The sequence below is a fragment of the Fringilla coelebs genome (genome assembly GCF_963513975.1).
Source record: "Fringilla coelebs genome assembly, chromosome: 3".
Taxonomy (NCBI): Eukaryota; Metazoa; Chordata; class Aves; order Passeriformes; family Fringillidae; genus Fringilla; species Fringilla coelebs.
The window spans coordinates 112,266,490-112,284,514 of NC_140030.1; the positions used below are offsets into that span (position 1 = coordinate 112,266,490).

At 43.8% G+C, this 18,025-nt stretch overlaps 1 protein-coding gene across 7 annotated transcripts in view; it reads right to left on the reverse strand.

The window, feature by feature from the left end:
* USP34 (ubiquitin specific peptidase 34) overlaps positions 1-18,025 on the reverse strand; it is a 112,959-nt gene that overhangs the window by 2,247 nt on the left and 92,687 nt on the right. For 4 of the 7 annotated variants that reach the window (XM_084203103.1, XM_084203102.1, XM_084203104.1 and 1 more), the window contains 20 exons: positions 16,860-17,028; positions 16,704-16,778; positions 16,037-16,188; positions 15,583-15,631; positions 15,387-15,491; positions 15,221-15,265; positions 14,157-14,261; positions 12,114-12,261; positions 10,530-11,164; positions 9,303-9,460; positions 8,417-8,495; positions 6,040-6,166; positions 5,578-5,685; positions 4,469-4,573; positions 4,220-4,344; positions 3,036-3,188; positions 2,039-2,162; positions 1,265-1,344; positions 569-709; positions 295-441 (listed from right to left, as the gene is read on the reverse strand). In XM_084203103.1, coding sequence (XP_084059229.1) covers positions 295-441; positions 569-709; positions 1,265-1,344; positions 2,039-2,162; positions 3,036-3,188; positions 4,220-4,344; positions 4,469-4,573; positions 5,578-5,685; positions 6,040-6,166; positions 8,417-8,495; positions 9,303-9,460; positions 10,530-11,164; positions 12,114-12,261; positions 14,157-14,261; positions 15,221-15,265; positions 15,387-15,491; positions 15,583-15,631; positions 16,037-16,188; positions 16,704-16,778; positions 16,860-17,028 — 2,830 coding nt within the window. Of the gene's footprint in view, positions 1-294; positions 442-568; positions 710-1,264; positions 1,345-2,038; positions 2,163-3,035; positions 3,189-4,219; positions 4,345-4,468; positions 4,574-5,577; positions 5,686-6,039; positions 6,167-8,416; positions 8,496-9,302; positions 9,461-10,529; positions 11,165-12,113; positions 12,262-14,156; positions 14,262-15,220; positions 15,266-15,386; positions 15,492-15,582; positions 15,632-16,036; positions 16,189-16,703; positions 16,779-16,859; positions 17,029-18,025 lie in introns of those variants that run through there. The other 3 variants (XM_084203106.1, XM_084203105.1, XM_084203107.1) reach the window with 2 other exon arrangements.

Sequence of the window (18,025 nt, forward strand, 5' to 3'; positions counted from 1 at the left end):
AGCTACTCACACCACTGGAACTGCCCACTCACTATCTGCTGACCTGAACACAGATCCATCCTGGAGGTGACAGAGCCGTGCCAAGACACAAAACCTTGCTGGGTTACAGCACTCCCACCATTAATGCTCCTGCAGTTGTTAACACTTTGCTCCTCACAGTCAGATTCATATTCCCAACTTCCCATGGCCCCTCCAGGAGCTCAGGTGAGGCAGGGAGTGCCTAACACCTGGCACAAGGCACTGAGGAGTTTCTGGAGGAAATGAGCTGCCTCCTGTTCCTTAGAAAAGACTCACCCCGTTTAATGTAGAGCTTGCTTTGGAAATTTCAACTCTCTGGTTGCTGAAGTCAGATTCTAGGCTTTGATACTGATTTATTAAGTTTGTAATTAGAGTGTTGATTAAGTTGGCACAGTTTGCTTCAGAAAATACCTGCCCTTGCACCTGTGGAAACAAAGTATTTTTTTTTTAAGCCACAAAAAATTTGAACTGTGAAAAAAAAATTGAAAAAGGAAGCAGCATCAGTGCCTACGTTCCTTGGAGTAATAATTATTGCTAAAAGATCACTTACCTTGAGGAGAAAATGTGTCAGAAAGGTGTAGACAATGTTGTTGTTAAGAAAGGTCCTTTCATCCATCAGAATACATTTGATATATTCTGCAAAAACTGGATCTTCACAGAGCAGCTTCACACAGTTCTTGGACATGGCAGACTGGCAGGGAGAGAGAAGGTGGCAGAGTCAGCACTGGAACTGCAGGCCAGACCCACTGAGGAACAGCTCAGCTCTATCAGATGCCAGTAAATGGTACAGATCAATTACTGACAGTTCTTATTCCCCATTTTCCTGGGATGAAGCTCCTTCCCCAGAAAGGCCAGTGAGTGACAGGGACAGAGCCTCCTGATCTGTGAGCCAACCACAGGCTGCTCTGCAGTCACACCCAGACTTTGACACCTCCTCACTCTTCCTTCATCCTCCCAGTGTTTGTGCTACATGAAAAGCTGGAATTTCAGAGGCAGGATGAGGGGATTCCTGCACTCCCACCACCATTACTGGGGGGAGCTGCTCTGTTAAGCCTTTGCAGGATGTGCAGAGAGCAATCAGAATTTACCAGATTTTTGTATCTGATTTAGCAGGGCTTCTCAAGCACAGCAGCAACACAGGCAGAGTATTTTACTGAACACCACCCAGCAGTTAGAGCTGTGGGTTCTTTGTTCCACATTCAGGGTGTTTTGCCTGTGTTTCCATTCTGTTGGTTCTGACTCTTACCTGAGTCTGGCAAAGCTCAGTCCAGAGTTTGGGGAAGAGCGCAAGGTGAAGTGGCAAACCTTCATAAGCAACCAGGACACCTGCAATGGCATGAGGGAAGAAGTCAGTGGGGGAGAACTTTGAGAGACACAGGCAAATTCCTCAGAAAAGCAGTGCCAAGGTGCTCTGTCATTTTACAGGATCACATTCCAAGCATTCTGTATGATCAGAAAGCTGTAGTGTCCGTGAGCTTTTCACAGTTGGATAATAAACACACTGGGGAAGTGTGACAAACAACAAGCAGATGGGTGATTCAGGGGATAAAAGGACATTCTCTCATTGCTCTTTGGGTGAGATTATTGGTGTGACACTGTGGTCTGTGCACACTGAGGAACTCGCCCTCGGGGTTGTGTAGGTACACAAAAATTAAAATATTGCAGGTTAATTGCCATTGCTGAGGATTCAGGGTGTGATCCAAAGCCATTCAAACAGCCAATCACCCAGAAACAGCCTCAGTGAGTCCTGTATTAAACTCTTACTGTACAGTAAGACTGAATTCTCAGTGGTTACCTCAGTCTTTTCTAGACAAGCCCAAAACATTTCAGTCATGTGGGTAAGGCTGCACTTTATGATACATACATCAAAAGCTTTGTGGATAAAATAATACCCAAACCACAACAAGTTTCACAAGCTCTGCTTTTCCTTAAAAACTCTGAATATAAAACTTAGTGCAGAAGGACTCAGAGGTATCACACACCAAAAAAAAATCTGTGGCTGTTCCACCTGGATACTTACTCATTTTCACTAAAGTTTCAGTAAACTTTTCACAGTTGATTGCAACTCGACACAGGAGGTGGATGAACTGGTGGTAGGAGAAGAAATAGTCCAGCAGCATCCTGTCATAAACATCGTCCTTGCCCTGCAGATTTAAGGAAGCCTCATTTAACCTCCAAAGCCAGCAAAGCCACAGCTCCCAGCCTGCCCTGAGCACCTCCCTGCTGCCACCTGCCCTGCAATGCTTCATCCTGGACTACAGGAGAACACTGGGAACCTCCAGGTGCCTCCAAGGCCAGCCCTTGGCAAGCACCAGGGTGTGATGGAATGGAGGGCAAATGCAACTCCCTGCCAGGAAAATCTTACTGGAGGGTTCTGAGCCAGCACCCAGAGGGTGCAAAGCTGTGCAAATACCAGGGCTTGAAGAGGACAGAAAAGAACACGGTAAGTTTGTATGACATACAGACACCTAAATATATACACACTACTGCTTGTCAGTTGTGATCTGCAGAAATCAGAATTTTCTCAAGACTCAGCTTCAGAGCAGAATTTTCATGAATGTCTCAAACCCAATGACAGATATATGTGGATATTTTAGTATTTTGGACATACATAAGCTTAAAATGGCATCAGCCAGAGGAATGGCATCAGAGAGCCACAAGGAAACCTCTAAAACTCAAGCAAAAAAACCACAACCTTATACAAAGCAACTGAATGAAAAACAAGCATGCAAGCCCACAGGGCAATGTGACTGTGGATGTGGTTCTAGAGCTTTAAAAATATTCTCCTTCCTAATGTATTAGGAATTGGATATAAAGGGTGAAATACTGTCACGTAACACGACAACTTTCTAAGTCCAGATATTTACATTTTGTAGCATCACTGCCGGATGCACAACGGGGAAACCCACTAGAGGCAGTTTCTGGCTCTCTACCATCTTTTCAAACACAGTCAATTTGATGGTGCACAAATAGACACAGCATCATTCTGAAAGCTTTAAAAAAGAAGGGTTACTTACCCTACAGTAACCGTGCTTCTTCGAAATGTGTTGCCCACACAGATTCCCATCTACGTGCACATAGGCCCCATGTGCAGGAGATTGGATTCTTTCTGAATAGCTGTGTCCACTGGGGCTGTGCCTGCACCCAGTGTGTCCTTGCGACCACTGTACCTGAGGGCACAAGGGGTATGGCGGCTTCAACCACCACTCAATTCCTTCACCCGTAAGAATCCCCTAGGACAGGACTCGGAATTAGCACAGCAGGAGGAGCACAGAATCTGTGTGGACAAAGCATCTTGAAGAACCACAGTTACCGGACAGCAAGTAACCAGTTCTCCTGCTTCAAATGATTGTCCATACATATTCCTGTTCGGGTGGGATTCACCTGACCTGACTTCAGCTATCTAAAATCTAGGCACTGCCGCTCCCTGCACGCCGTGGAGAGGGACTCGCCTCGCCCACACTCAGTGCCTGGCACGGGAAGGAGGGGAGCTCTTTCTCTCCCTCCCAGGGTAACTATTTATGGCCAGGAGCCCCGGGAGGAGCCCCAGGAGGAGCTGGATGCTGACCTTTTAGATAGGCAAAGTGACGTGAGCTGAATCCCACCGTTGCTGCAGCTGTAACAACGGGATGTGGCAAGTCACTACGGAGTAGCCCCACCAAAGCTGGCATCCCATCAGGAAGCCCACAGAAGGGAAAATGGCAAGTGAAAAGACTTAAAGCCCTTGATGACATTTCAGGCACTGGATTTTACCCAAACAAATAGCAGATTACGCCTCAGCCCCAGCTGAATGGACTCTAATGGAACCTGCGGGGTCTCCTCGGCTGTCTGGAAATAAATCTTAAAATAGTGTGAAACCCATCTCGACAATCCCTGGGTGGTGCCTCAGTTTCCTTTATAAATGCCACAGACAGAGTGGGAAACTATCAAAATGTGTGCTATGGGGTTTTTCCTGATGCAAGGCCCAGAGCCTTCTGGTGCCTGCAGTGTGGAGCTGTGTATCCCCAAGGGCAGGGAAATGGTGCTCCTGAAGTGCACATCTAGAATGGAGTATATGAGGACAACACATCTTGAAGAAGAATTATGCTTTGTTTACAAAGAAAAGGTAAAAGCATTGAGCTACTGGATTCTGCCAATACCTTTATAAAAATGGGAAAACAACAGAGAAATGATTCTTTATTAGGACCACTTGTTTACATACCTTGCTGGCTTCCACCATGGTGGGCAAGAGGCACATGTTGAGTTCGGGCCGTGGAGGACGAATATTGCTTTTCCCCCCTATTAATTTCAAATTTTCACGACATGGAAAATAAGGTCCAAGAGACACTGTAGTGTAAGTTTGGATAAAATAGGGATATATTAAAAAGGTCAATATTTGACATCAGCAAGGAACACGACAGAGTAATAACAGTATAAGAGAACTTCAAAAGACAATCACTGAAATACCTACTTGGGATATTACTGTGGTGGTATGTACAATGATTGTGCTGTAGAAATGGAACCAGAGTATGTAGGAAATCATGAGGACTTAAAAGTACAAGCTCCTTGAGGACATCTACAAACAAAAAGTTGTTTTTGCTATTACAAAATTGTTATTTCTTAAGAGCAAACAGTTCAACTTAAGGCTCATGCATTTGCAAACTCTCTCTCGTGTCCCTTTTGCCGTGAGCAGCACCAGAGCGTGACACCCCTGACTCCATCCCCACTCCCTTCACCTCTGCCCCCGGAGAGACCCTGCCCAGGGCTGCAGCAACCACCAGGGAGGGGCCAGCTTGGACAGGGAGAGCCTCTGCACAATTACCCTCTTTGCTTCTTCTTTAACAGAGCACGTCTGATGCCTGGAAAATGGCAACCAGCAGCAGTCAGGAGGACAACGAGAAAATACTCAAAAGAGGGGGAAATGCATACAAATCACACACAAAAAGGGTGGTTTGGACACAGTGTTAGGCCTTTACCAGAAATCCATTAAATAATATTAAAAAAATCTAAACTAGAGAAAATCTGTGCCTTTCTGAAATAGCTCTGCTAATGCAAGAGAGGCATTTGTATGTATTATCTGTGTCTACACCTTAAAAAGCAAATCCATTCCTCTCTACAAGCTATTTATGCTTTAGTTCCACTATTGCACTTCACAGTACTGAATCATAAAAATGAACAGGAAAAGCTGTTCCTCAGAATAACTTGGTCTCCACACTGCCTTCTGAGGGGAGCTTTAGTTCATGTTTGAATTTTAATCTCAGATTTGCGATCTGACTCTAAACTCAGTGACACCTGAACTGAGGAGCTCCTCCTCAGTCATGCCCCTTATCAGGTGGCAGATCAGTCCCACAAAGTGACCTGTGACTTTCTGTGCCCCCCATCTGCATGCCTTGACTGACCACAGGAGTTTTCACAGCAAGCTGACAAACCCAGAGCTGTCTGAGCAAGAACAGAGGTACTGACAGTACCACACCAACCCTCCCGACCTGCCAGCAGCTCCTAGCAGAGCCCTTGTGCAAGTGGCATTTCCATCTCACAGCAGGGGCCTGTGCAGGACAGGTCTGCATGGCCAGGACTTACCAATGCAGGCATTTCTCAGCTCAGGAGGGCTGTAGGAATTGAGCAGAGTCAAGAGCTTATGGGCAAATTCAATCCTCTCCTGCCACTGAATGAGAGCTTGCTTCACATCTGCAATGCAAACATCCCAGGAGGCTGCTTAGCTCATGGCTCAAAAGCTTGTTAGAAAAAGCACAGAATTTTACTGCTGAGGACTCTCTTCTTCCTCTACCATGGTCTTAATGCATCTAGGAATTTGCTAAATCTCACTGGGTCTACTGCTGTTAAATTGATGAACTCTAGTTTGGTATTAAGTCAGGAAGTAATTTAGCAAGTAACAATTTACTATCCATTAACAGACACATATTCTACTGTACAGCAAGTTTCAAAAAACCAGCTAGTCAGCAAGAAAAACCACTAGGGTTTGGGTGAGGAAAATTAACTTAGAAACAAGAGGCATAATCCTTTCAAGAGTTCTCATCAAACCTTTTCTTTGCAGATAGGGACGTGTGGATTTCAGAACCGACAGGAAAATGGACAGAAGCTCCACCAGGTCTCCAGTCACGTGGCAAGCTGTGGCCTCGTGGTACATCATGTGCAACGTGTTAAAGGACTGGGAGGAAGAAAAAAAATGCCAAAACTTCATGTTGCCAAACTAAGGTACTTGTCAGTATTCCTCTTTTTATCCTACAGATAGATTTACATTTATTTTATGCTCAAACAAAGTATTTTATACTCAAAAAATAAAAGGTGTTGGATATAATCACAAAGTCCTTCATTTGTTTTCCAGGTAAAAGGTCTGTGCTACCAGCTCAAAATAATTACCAAGTTATCCCACCTTTATCTACAAGACAGTGAACAAAGTGTCATTTGAGACACAGTATTTTTATATCCCTATAATCCCAAACTGCCTTAGCCAGCAGACAAAGTGATACAGGAGGTGCACAAAGACAGACAGATATATGAATTTGGGGAAAAAAAGGTAGGATTAAGATGGATGCCAGTCATTTTTCAAAATGCTGCTGAAGGATATATGGCTGTACATCAGATGAATTACTTCTCCTTTTATACCTTGTGGGCATCTGTGATTTATAGAAATATTGGAAAGGAAAAGCAACTCATTTCCGAGCTGCAAAAATTCCAGCACAGGATGTAAGAGCAGATATTTAATCTGCTGGGGTATTTGAAAGATAAAGGAACAGCAGCCTCAGCCCCTAGAATGCAAACCCTTGCCAGGCCCTTTTTATATTACAGTGAAGACAAAAGACACACAGCCACCCTTAAGTGGAAAACTTTCCTGGATGTGACAACTCCTTCATGCAGTTTTTTGTCTCCAGGCAAAAAACTGCCAGCCAGCAACAATATAAGGCCTGTAACCTCAAGCAGGAAAGTAGCATCAATTTAATTTAATTTCTAGCTATGTTTTACACAGGATAAACTGATTTTTTATTACACACTCTTCACAAACTTAATTATCCAGTGTGAGCACAGATGAGGGCTAACTAAGCTAAACCAAATTCTTTTTATACATATCTATGTATGTACCTTGATCTACTTCCATTTCATGTAGGGATAACCTTATAGCCCAGTTCCTGACTTTTTACACCCAGTTTACTGGATGGAGATATTTTCATAACAAAAAGGAACAGATATTCTGGAGTAATTAACTACAATTAATTAATATATAGCCTTATATTTATAACAAGCTCCTGAAAACTCAATTTTCACACAGCACTGCATTGTTTCTGTAATTCCAGCTCTTTCTACTACAATTTTTCCCAGAAAATGCAAACCAGTGACACAGAAAGAGTTAAAAGAATTTTTTATAGAAACCATATAAAAATGGGACTGGAATCAACCTGCAATCACCCTCCAGTCCAGCTACATGGCTAAAGGCAGACTAAAATATCCTTGACAGATGTTTGCTCCAAGTCCTTCTGACAACTTCCAGTTGTGCCCGCTGCTCCCTCCTGCAGCAAAAATCCCATTCCAAAATTCCACTTTCTGCACAGCCACAATTCCCTCTGAGCCACTTGTCTTGCACCATGGATTTTCCCAGTTTAATATCTCCTGAATACACCATTCTGCAGGTGCCAAGAATGAATCTTGGCTTTATGCTTTCTCCAGCACATGCAGATTTTTATTCCTGTTCTCAAAGGGATCCTGCCCCACGGAGCTTTCCATGAACGCAGGTTCTCATCCATCACCTCCACCATGGAGTGCTGAATGAAATCCAGGATGTTCCACCCCTCAGGACATGTGGATGTGCACTGCTGGCAGCAGGGCCCTGACATTCCAACTGCATCCATTTCAGAGGTGCATTAGTCCATTTTTTTCCATTCAATTCTGAAAGAATTCTGGTCTGGTCTCATCGACCAAAAATCCATTTACAACGGTTAGATGTGCTCCAGAAATGCATTTTAGGTTTGATTCCATCAGAAAGAAATCGAGTTTATGTGTTTCAGACCACTCCTTGCAAACAAAGACACAACAGGTAGGAGAGAAAAGGAGAACTGCCTCAGGAGGGCCTCAAAGGAGGGTCAGAAATCTCAACCACAACTGCAGCTGAGCACCCTTTAAGTTATTTCTGGATTTTAACCTGTTATCTTAACCCTTTTTAACTACTAACAACTGTGTGACTGCACAGAGCCATTCATCCCCAATTACCTGTAATAAAAGGAATGACACCAAAAAACCATGAATTTATTCCTCTCAGCATAATCTGCTGGTGGTTTTCCCTCTGTCCTGAGAAGCAGACAAACAATTTCCTGATCTTTTTAGTACTAAAAAGAAATCTTATTAAAGCTGACAGGGGAAGTACCAGGGTGAGATGTTTGCTATAATTAAATAACAAAGTAATTACCTCAGTCATCAGAATCAATCCTCTATTGAACACAACGAGAAGTCTGTCTTCATCAGATTCTAATAATATTCTGAAGGCACTAGGAAAAAAATCCAAACATTGAGAACACTGAAAATCTCATCCCAAGATTAAAATTGTTATACTCATGCTGTTATTTTGGAAAATAATACAAAAGAACAAAGAAACCCCAAAATAAAGTAATTCTTCTCATCATTACCCCCCCACCCCCTTTTTAATTTAAAAATGCTTCTGCCATCAACCTCCTTTAGGTTATGGAAAGTAATTTACATAAAACCTTTACAGAAATATTTCCCATACAACCCCTGCACAAACGTGGAAAATTATGTACTTGGAAAGCCAGAAGTTTATGCTTCTTAAATAACCCATTTAAATAGATTCAGTCAAGCATCTGTTTGGCTTTTTAAATGTCTGAAAACATTTTTATCAGAATATTTTATGCTTACAGCAGAACAGAAAGGAAAGCATTATGCTAATGAGTGGTTTCTTTCACCATAAAGATGACTTGGGACAACGTGGCTGTGCTCTGTGACAGGTCAGTCCAGGTAACACAGGCTGTCCTTTGCACCAGGCTTTCAGTGCACCAACAGCTCCATTGAAAACCCCAGCCCTGACCTACATGCACAGCAATTTATAGCTCTGCTGAGAATGCCCAAGCAGCACTTTCAGCTGCACCTCCTCAGAGCAGAAATGAAACACTCTTTGAAGACACGATACAATAAAACTGTCCCACAGGCACAATTTCTACATCACATTTCTGCTCCAAAGTAACAAGTGCCAGCAGGAGCAGCTGGAAGCACAGCTCTGCTGGTGGGGGCAGGCTGGGGATGGAATTCCAGCTGAGCTGTGGATGAGCACAGGGCTGTACCTTATGAGAGTTGTCCAACAAGAGCGTCCGTCCAAGCAGCGCAGGTAACAGCTTATGGTGGTCTTCTTAAATTGCTTTATGTCCTCAATCTCCTCCTCTCTCATGTCTGGCCTCTGAGCTACAAACAGCTGCATGAGGTTAAACAGCTCTTCTACTGCCTAAAACACACAGAAATACTTGGTTAGAGTCAGCTCTCTCACTGTGCTACAGTTCAGACTTTCTTTCAAAGTTATGAGATATTCTGATGCTGCCTAAGAGCACAGCTCACTGTTGCATTTGTGTGTACATAAGGTACAAGTGTCTCAGATATATAACATGTACAAAGCAATCTGAAATCCCCATCTCTGGGACCAAATATGCAGAAAGCTGCTTGTGCCAAACCCTGCTGCAGTCCCATGTGCCTGGCAGACACCAAACACAGCGGAGTAACTCAGGCCCCTTGCCAGACAAACAGACTTCTGAGGGGAGATGCCAACGAGGAGAGCAATGGGACTGTCAGATGCAAAATTTCCCTGTGAGCTGATCTAGGCAGAAGTTCAATATGGAAGATCCCCTGCATCCTCCTCCTCTTCACATTGATGGGAAGCTTTGTACTCCTTGTGTCCCTGCACACCCCAAAGGACCCCAAAGCAATATTCACAGTGTGATCACTCACAGCCAGGCCTGCTGTCTCTGCCAGCCTCTGTAAGCCTGTTGTTTGAGCATTGCACACAGCCTGTTTTACCTAGCACCTGCTCTCTGCGGGTGTCACTGTGTGTCACTGACAGCACAACTCCCAGCTCTGCCAGAGGTACCTGGGTGTTTCCAAGGGGAGCACCAGGCTGTCCTCCCCTGGAATGCTACAGGCTAAGTCTTGGCCCTATTCCAGAAGCTGAAAGCAAAGAAGAAACTGGGAACTCCTCCACCTTTGTTATTCCTCCACCTCCAACCTCCTCCCTAGAGACCACCATCAAAGCTTACTCCTTGTTTCTTATGACTAGGCTGGATACTGAACAGCGGAAACACCAGCGCCTGCTCCCAGAAAACAACAACTGCTGTGCAGCTGCTGCATGGCGAGGAGAGCCCAAACCACCCCCCCGAAGATCCAATGGATTGAAAGACACAAATTACTCCCAGTGGGAAATGCACAGAACACTTTCACCACCGGGCGTGTTAAGCTCCAAGAGACGCCGGGTGAGAGGGGACACGGGAAGGAGGGGCTGGCACAGGGCGGCGTCGGTCCCTTACCCCCGGGTACTGACTGGCGTGCGGGGTGAGGTTCTTGAAGGCCCACTGGATGTTCTGGTGCGAGGCCAGCTGGCGGGTGAAGGCGGGCGACTGCTCGCAGCACAGGCGCAGGATGCCGTAGTAGGCGGGCAGCATGCCGCGGTTGAAGAGCACCACGTCCTGGTCGTCGTGGTCGGCCAGGATGTAGTTGAAGGCGATGTTCTTGGTCACCACGGGGTTCTGCACGATCAGGCGCACGTTCTCGGGACAGTCCACGCACACGTTGTACCAGAAGGACAGCAGGGCCTGCTTGTTGTGGTTGGTGGCGATGGCCGGCTCCGAGAGCTTCGGCTGGAAGAGGTTCCACAAGTCCATGAAGTAAGTGGAGAACATGAGCTTCTCGGTCTTGGAGATCAAGCAGTAGGTCATGAAACTGAAGTAGGGCACCAGCTTGGTGGTGCCGTGCACGGCGGCGTCCACGTAGAGCTTGGCTCGCGAGAGCAGGCCGAGGAGCACGTTGTAGACCTGGTGCAGAACTACTGTGGTGTCGGGGCTGAGGGGCAGGTCCCGCGTGGGGATGTGCAAAGAGCGCGTCGATCGGAACATCTGACGGAAGGAATTGCTCGGAATAAGCGACACCAAGAGATAGGCTGCGGCTTCAAATAAAAACAGATTTGTTACGCCTTTGACAGTGACATACCTGCTTAACAGCCATGCAAACAGCAATTCAACTGCACCCCGCGCTCCCTTGACAGATTTCAAAGCGTTTTACAGAAGCTGCTGTTACTGTATTCACACTAGAAAGAAAACCCAAGTGGATAACAGCAGCGCAAAGCACCTTAAAGCGGTGCTGGGATGTGCCACCTACATCCCTGTCTGCTGCCTGATCCTCCCTGTGCTGACACAATGCACCCCAGATCCCATCACACAATGCATCCCAGAGGTTTTCCATGAGTGAAGTTGGCCATTGCTCAATCAAGAGGTCATCACCCCCTCAGAGATGTTTACAACTGGAGCGTGTTGCAAAGCTGTACCTCCAGTTTTCCCATCTCCCTCAGCCACAGAAACACAGTGTTAAAGGTGTTAAAATGGCCTGTACTGTGGAGCCTCCTTTGTTAAAAAAATGGACACAGGGAAGGCTGAAAATGTTCCCTGGCAATGTGACAGTGTGATTCCCAGCAGGACAAACCAGAGAGCCAGGATACCCTGGAATCTGGGAGAAAGCACAGACGGCTTCTCCTTGATCCACAACTTCAAAGGACTCAGCTGAGATTCCCATGGAAGAACAACATGTACTCCTCCCACCTATTGTGCAGCCACGTGATGGACAGAATGGAAAACCTCTGGAATTACCCCTTTTCCTTCTTTAGGTTTTCCTGGACCTTGCAGATAAACCACTTAAAATAAAGAACCTACCAATGTATCATTCAAGGTACCAAAGGAAAACAGTTTTTTCATCAAAACTGGTAACACCTCTACCACAGTTATCCTAAGATTTTAAAACCCAGCAATTCTAAAACAACTAGAAAAGGAAGAACAGACAAACACAGGAGCATGCAACTCACTGCAAGAGGTGACAAATGTCTCCAATTAAAATGCACTTACAAGTTCTCACTCGAGGGTAGTTGTGTGCCAGGAGGAACCGTTCAACCCAGTTCTCCATGTTCTGCAGGACCCAGCTGTGAGCCAGCTTGTTGCGAGGGGTTTGCACAGCCAGCCAGTCCAGGCACTGCGAGGGGTTGTACTCAATCACCTGCAGGAGAGGGGCAGAAGCAAAAGGAATACATTAATCTTTCTACTATGCACTGACTGTATTAGAAACTCCTAAAATCACTGTCAACATTTCTTTTTAAAATCACTTAGGGCTGTCAAAGCACCTGCAAGACTGAGCTGCTCTACACAGAAAGGAAACCTCATTAAATTTCACTGGTTTGAGCTTCTGAACCTTGTTCAGAGTTTTGAAAGTTCAGTGTAAGCCCAGGAAATTACTCTGCCTATTCTTTCTGCATATTATGAGATATTTAGGAGTTCCCAAGATGGGAAAACCTTGTCTTTATAGACCAGTATTTTTTAAAAATATCTAACACAAAACCTTAACACTGAATCAGTATTTTTATAAGTTACATCAAAAGAAAATAAATGATATGCAAAGATGTTCAAACAGCTTCATGCTGAGGGTAACTACTGCATTTATTACTGAAGATACAATTTCAAGGAATAAATTCATCCAGTACTTTCCAAAGGCAATGAGTGCTGCTGTGCAACCTTGAGAGAATAAGGAGAAAACAAGGCTTCCTGTGCTTTTCTGGCTCTGTGTAGCTGGAAATCTGTTGGCATGAGGCCAATAAATGTCATTTGTTCTTTTGTTAGTTTTTAAAAACTACTTTCTTTCTACCTCAAGGCCCAGGTGCCCAAACAAGAAGAAGTTTTACCCTAAGGAACCAGAGGTAGTAACTGGGTTGCTGAAGCTGTTCCCAGTTCCCCTACTCCACCTGAAGAATATGAGCAGCTGACACGACCATAATTCTCCTTATCAAATTTTAATCTCATTTTAAAAATAAACACCTTAAGAACAATCTCCTCCCTTTATTTAGAGATGACAAATTGCTCTGTCAGGTTTCCTGGGTAATGGCTGGAGGGAATGTCCAAGAAAGAGACAATCATTTCTCAGTGTCTGCAGAGCTCAATCACTTTTAATGACTTCCAGAAGCTGGAGAGGCTGTGAAAGTAGATTCTAACCCCAAGTCTGTGTATTCAGTGCTGGGTCTCACATCCCTGGACCTGTGTCACTAGCTGGGTGTCACTGTGCCCCTTGAGATGTGCCATCTGAACTCCCTTTACCTGAGGTGCAGCAGCTACAGCTCATCCATCACATCCCTTGTGACCCTACAGCTGCTCCTGAGCAGAGAAACCCTTGGGAACAGCAATCCATGTCCCCTGCCACAGTGCTCCAGCCCCATTTTTAAAGGGAATTAAGGGGAATGAGCTGCTCCTCAGCAGTCTCCAGGCTGGCCATGCTGTTCTCAGCCAGGAATGAAGACAGTGAATTGTACTGGGAACTCAGAGCAGCAGGTGAAGAGAAAGCTTTAATGGCTCATCCATGGCTCAGATAAAGGAATTCATCCTTGTGCCCACTTGGTTAAAAAGTCTCTCTCATTTGGAAACACATGCAAGGTTGGTCCTGCATGCAGCAATTATCCAGCAGACTCAGTCTGGCACTACTTTAAGCATTAAAAGTGTTAATGGACATTTTACAGAGAACCAAAACCATCAAATGAATCTTCAAGGAATCTGTATATAAAGGCCAAAAAAACCCCACAACCAAATGATGGGTGTTGAAACATTTTACAGGCCTTGCAAAAGGATAACAGAAAACAATGTGGAATTTGTCTAGAAAAAGCATTCTAGGTCCTTATTATGAATCAATTAATTTCTCATTAAACTAAAATTTGAAGTTAAACTGGAAGAGCCATTAAGTTACAATAGAACTTTTTCATGTCTATTGGCTGTTGCTGGTTATTCAGAAGAGGAATGATAATTAAAAAATCATGGACTGATGCAGGAAGGATGACAACAAAATGCAGAAGAGACATAAAAGAACCAACAAGAGAAGACAATTTAGCTTCTGTTTTATTTTACATATTGTACCTCCCATATCCTCTGCAGAATGTAAGAAGCAAAGGGTGGCATTCCTGGAGGTCCACCAGCAAATTCCATGAGCATGGTGAGCAGTTTGAAAAAGGGATTGGCTGCCTGTAATGCAGAAAAGGGAAAAATACCCAATTTCATCCACTTTTTTTTTAAGAGTATTTTAAAAAATTCCCAATGTCTGTAGGATTTCTATGAACTTCAGACATGAACATTTATAATACTTTAATCCCTTACTATTTAATCTGTGCATAATCCATATAGAGCTATAAATTAAGCCACTGGTTACAGTCAGTGCAAAGCAACAGGATCATGAGACAGGATCAGTCTAGGAGAAGTTACAGGAAATATATATATATATGTATGTACATATGGATGTATTACAGGAAATATAAACATTATTCTGGAAAAAGGAAAGAATCAAACTGTCCATTGTGAGAAGAGTTCACCAATTTATCCTGGTTTATATCACTAGCTCAGATAAGTTATAATTTTTATGTAGTTACATAACATGGAATATGGATCCTGGGAAGTTTATCCAAAAGCATCTCATTTTGAGGTTTTACACTACTAAGACTCATCCAGCTTTTAACAATGTTTCAACAAAGTGGTTACAACTATAATTATATATTTTGCATCTGGAACCCATTTGGAACTCTCAGTATTTCTGTTATTACCAGGGCAGGAATTTACTCTGAATGAGAAACGTGTTTGCCAGCACAGAGCTGCAAAACAGTGCCCCAAATCTTGAAGAGTCTGATAATAAGTAATTATCTCCACTTATTCTTGCATACAATATTTAATGTTACCAACTTTTTAAAAGAAATACATATGGGTGGAGAATCTAGAAATGTTATTTGATTTGAATAAAACTTTCATCCCAAGTGGCACAGCAAATTTCTGTTTTACAGAACTCCACAAACAGTGCAGTTAGACTTCATTCAATGGCACAAAGACTTCCATCTTCCATGCAAGATTTTTGATGAGCAAAGGATTATTTCAGTGATTTAAACTGGGAAATTATGACTACAGATTATTTACTGACAGGTGGTGTGTTTACATACCTCAGGAGTCAGCTTTGCTATAGATGTGAACAGCATGGACACAATCTTGGAAAGAAAACACACAAAACTCATCAGATTTGTGTTTATTCAGTCAAAATAACCCCAATTACCCCCTGGGAGTGATTGGAGGAGACTCAAAGAGCAGCTCCAGGTCCCTGCTACTCACGTGCTCTGCCAGGCGATTGTTGTAGCGGCACAGGCTGAAAATGAGGTTGCAGGTTTGCCTGATGTTGATCCCATCACGGATATGTTGGAATAAAAAAGGGAAACCCTGCAACAAATAAGCAGATGTAGTTCACTGCCTACAGCCACACACCACAGAGGGCTTGGGGGGCTACAGGACTCATTTTTAACCTGATTACCTTTCCTCCTGTCAGTGCTGCCATGTCGTTTTGTGACAAGGTCAAATGCCTAAAATACAAAAGAAAATGATCATTTTACTTCAGCCATGATTATGGTCAGGGAGACACTCAGGACTGAGTGTTAGTTCATATTCTTCAGTATCACAATATACAAGAGACAATAAAGGTGTTGATGTAAAACTGAACAACAAAAAATATACTGTACTTGACTGAGATAACAAAAGAAAACCAAATGTGGCCAACTGAATGTGTTCGAGTTTTTATCCCAAGTCTTACATTTGGTCAACAATAACAGTCCCTTTTTGAGTTATTAAAAATATAATGGGCTCATATACAAGCTTATTTATGCTGTTAAAAAAGCCCACAATAAAACCCTCAGACAAACCCACAAAATCTCTGACTCCTTTCTGAACTATAAAGTCTGAACTGATTTTGTTTTTTCAGGAGCTCTTGCCTTTCTGAACGAGACTGTTCCACCAGAAGAGCTATCAGGGCAATCATCTTTTCAAGAGCAGCAGGCCTGTATTTCTCTTCTGCTAAAGAAAGGATATCTTCCTCTTCCTCCTCTTCCTCCCCTTCTTCCTCAGAAAGCACTTCCACCTGGGGCTAGGGAAAAACCAGAGAACTTCAGTGTGGACATTCTGCGCCTTCATTTCAAAGGCCTTTGCATTACCCTGTCCTTATTGCAAACAACCTGCATGAACCAAACCAGGTAAGTACCTAATCAACCGAATTCCACATTGAGACATTCGCTCTGCACAAGCAAAATTCCATTTACAAATGCAAGAGGTAGGCTGGCTGAAGATGTGGTCTATTTATCAAAAAGAGCAGGTAAATTTAAGAACCTAAGTTGTACAACAGGAGTAAGCAATCAACTGTTAATAGCATTAGCATTAGTAACAAGTTAAGGGCAACTTTAATTGCTTTTACTCAGCGCCTATTTCTATACTAAACAATAATTGTCAATTCAACATAATTTAAAATATTATATTTACTTAAACATTGAAAAAAATTGTGGAAGTGAAGCAATTCTAATGTAACAGCTGAAAGATCCAGCAGCAATGATCACAGATGTAAAAGAGGCAAGATTAGTTCCTGTCATATAAAATACTCCAACTCACATTCTCAGGCCCTTTGGTGCCCATGTAGAAGTGGACCATTGTGGAGATGGCTTGCAGAGAGAGCAGGAACTGGCTCTGAAAAACGCAGGCACGGGGTTACTTGAAAAGCCATTTGTGCCCAGGCAGCAGCACACCCAGAGCCAAGGGCACACCCACCTCCTCCTCTCCCATCTTGGCAAACTCGTAGAGGAAGGCGAAGTACTCGGTGAGGTGCTTGCTGTGGGGCTTGACGCCGTGCTCCATGATGGACAGCAGCGTCTTCACGAAGCGCGTCACGCACGAGCGGCTCCCGATGTCCTCCACGGGCCCGTCCATGTCATCAGAGCTGCAGCAAGGACAGCCAGGTGGGCATGGCACACAGGGCACAGAGCCACCCTGAGCCAGTGCAAACTGAGCAGGTCACCACAACTCCCGCTCTGCCCTCCTCTCTGATCCCCCACCCCTCGTCTGCAGCCCGGGGAACAACCAGCCCAAGCCGAGGGAGCATCAGGCACTTGAAATGCTGAAGAGTTCATCAAACTGGTGTTGTGAATCAAGATGCTACTCAGGAAAAGAACTCTCAGAACACTAGTGGGGATCTTTTATTTAAAATCATCCTCTTGGTTTGCTTGTTGAATTTAATGGGAATGTAATTATAGCTATGGAACCGAGGCAAGGCACGCTCCTGAACACAAGAGCACCATCCACCTTCAGCCTCAGACACTTTCAACATTAACTCTGCATCATACATGGTCATTTTCCAGCTCAAAATCCCACTTCTACAATGGCAAGCACAGATCTGCTTTTCACTAGATTCACGTAGCTACTTAATGAGAATTTCAGCCTCAGACATCTGCTCAAGGTTGGACCTTGTCACTGAACAAAACCAAGTCACAGACACAAGTAAGGCTTCCAAAGCAAATGAAGTTCTGCTTTTTGCCATGAAAATTGTATCTTCATGTCCTGAATTTTGATATGGCAGCACTACTGGTTATTACTAACTCTGCCGTTTTCGCTCTGGGGGAAATTTATTATCACAAACAGAACTTCAACTCAAGAGGTGAAAGAAAAACCACTCTTTTTCTTCTCATCGTGTATCAAAAAGAGTTTAAGTATCTTGTAATTGGAGATAAAAGTGACAGTTTTCTTGATAATAAGCAAAGCAAAGGAGAATACAAGAGGGCTCTTCCTCCTTTTTGACAAAACCTGTGATTTAGTTATAGGATTAAAGTCTGATCTCCAAACTCTTTTACAGGATGTAGAAATAAAAACTTCCACCTTTGTGCCTCCAGGTCCAATTCACAGAAGGACTCTCAAGCCTGAGCAGTGGATGTAGTATCCAA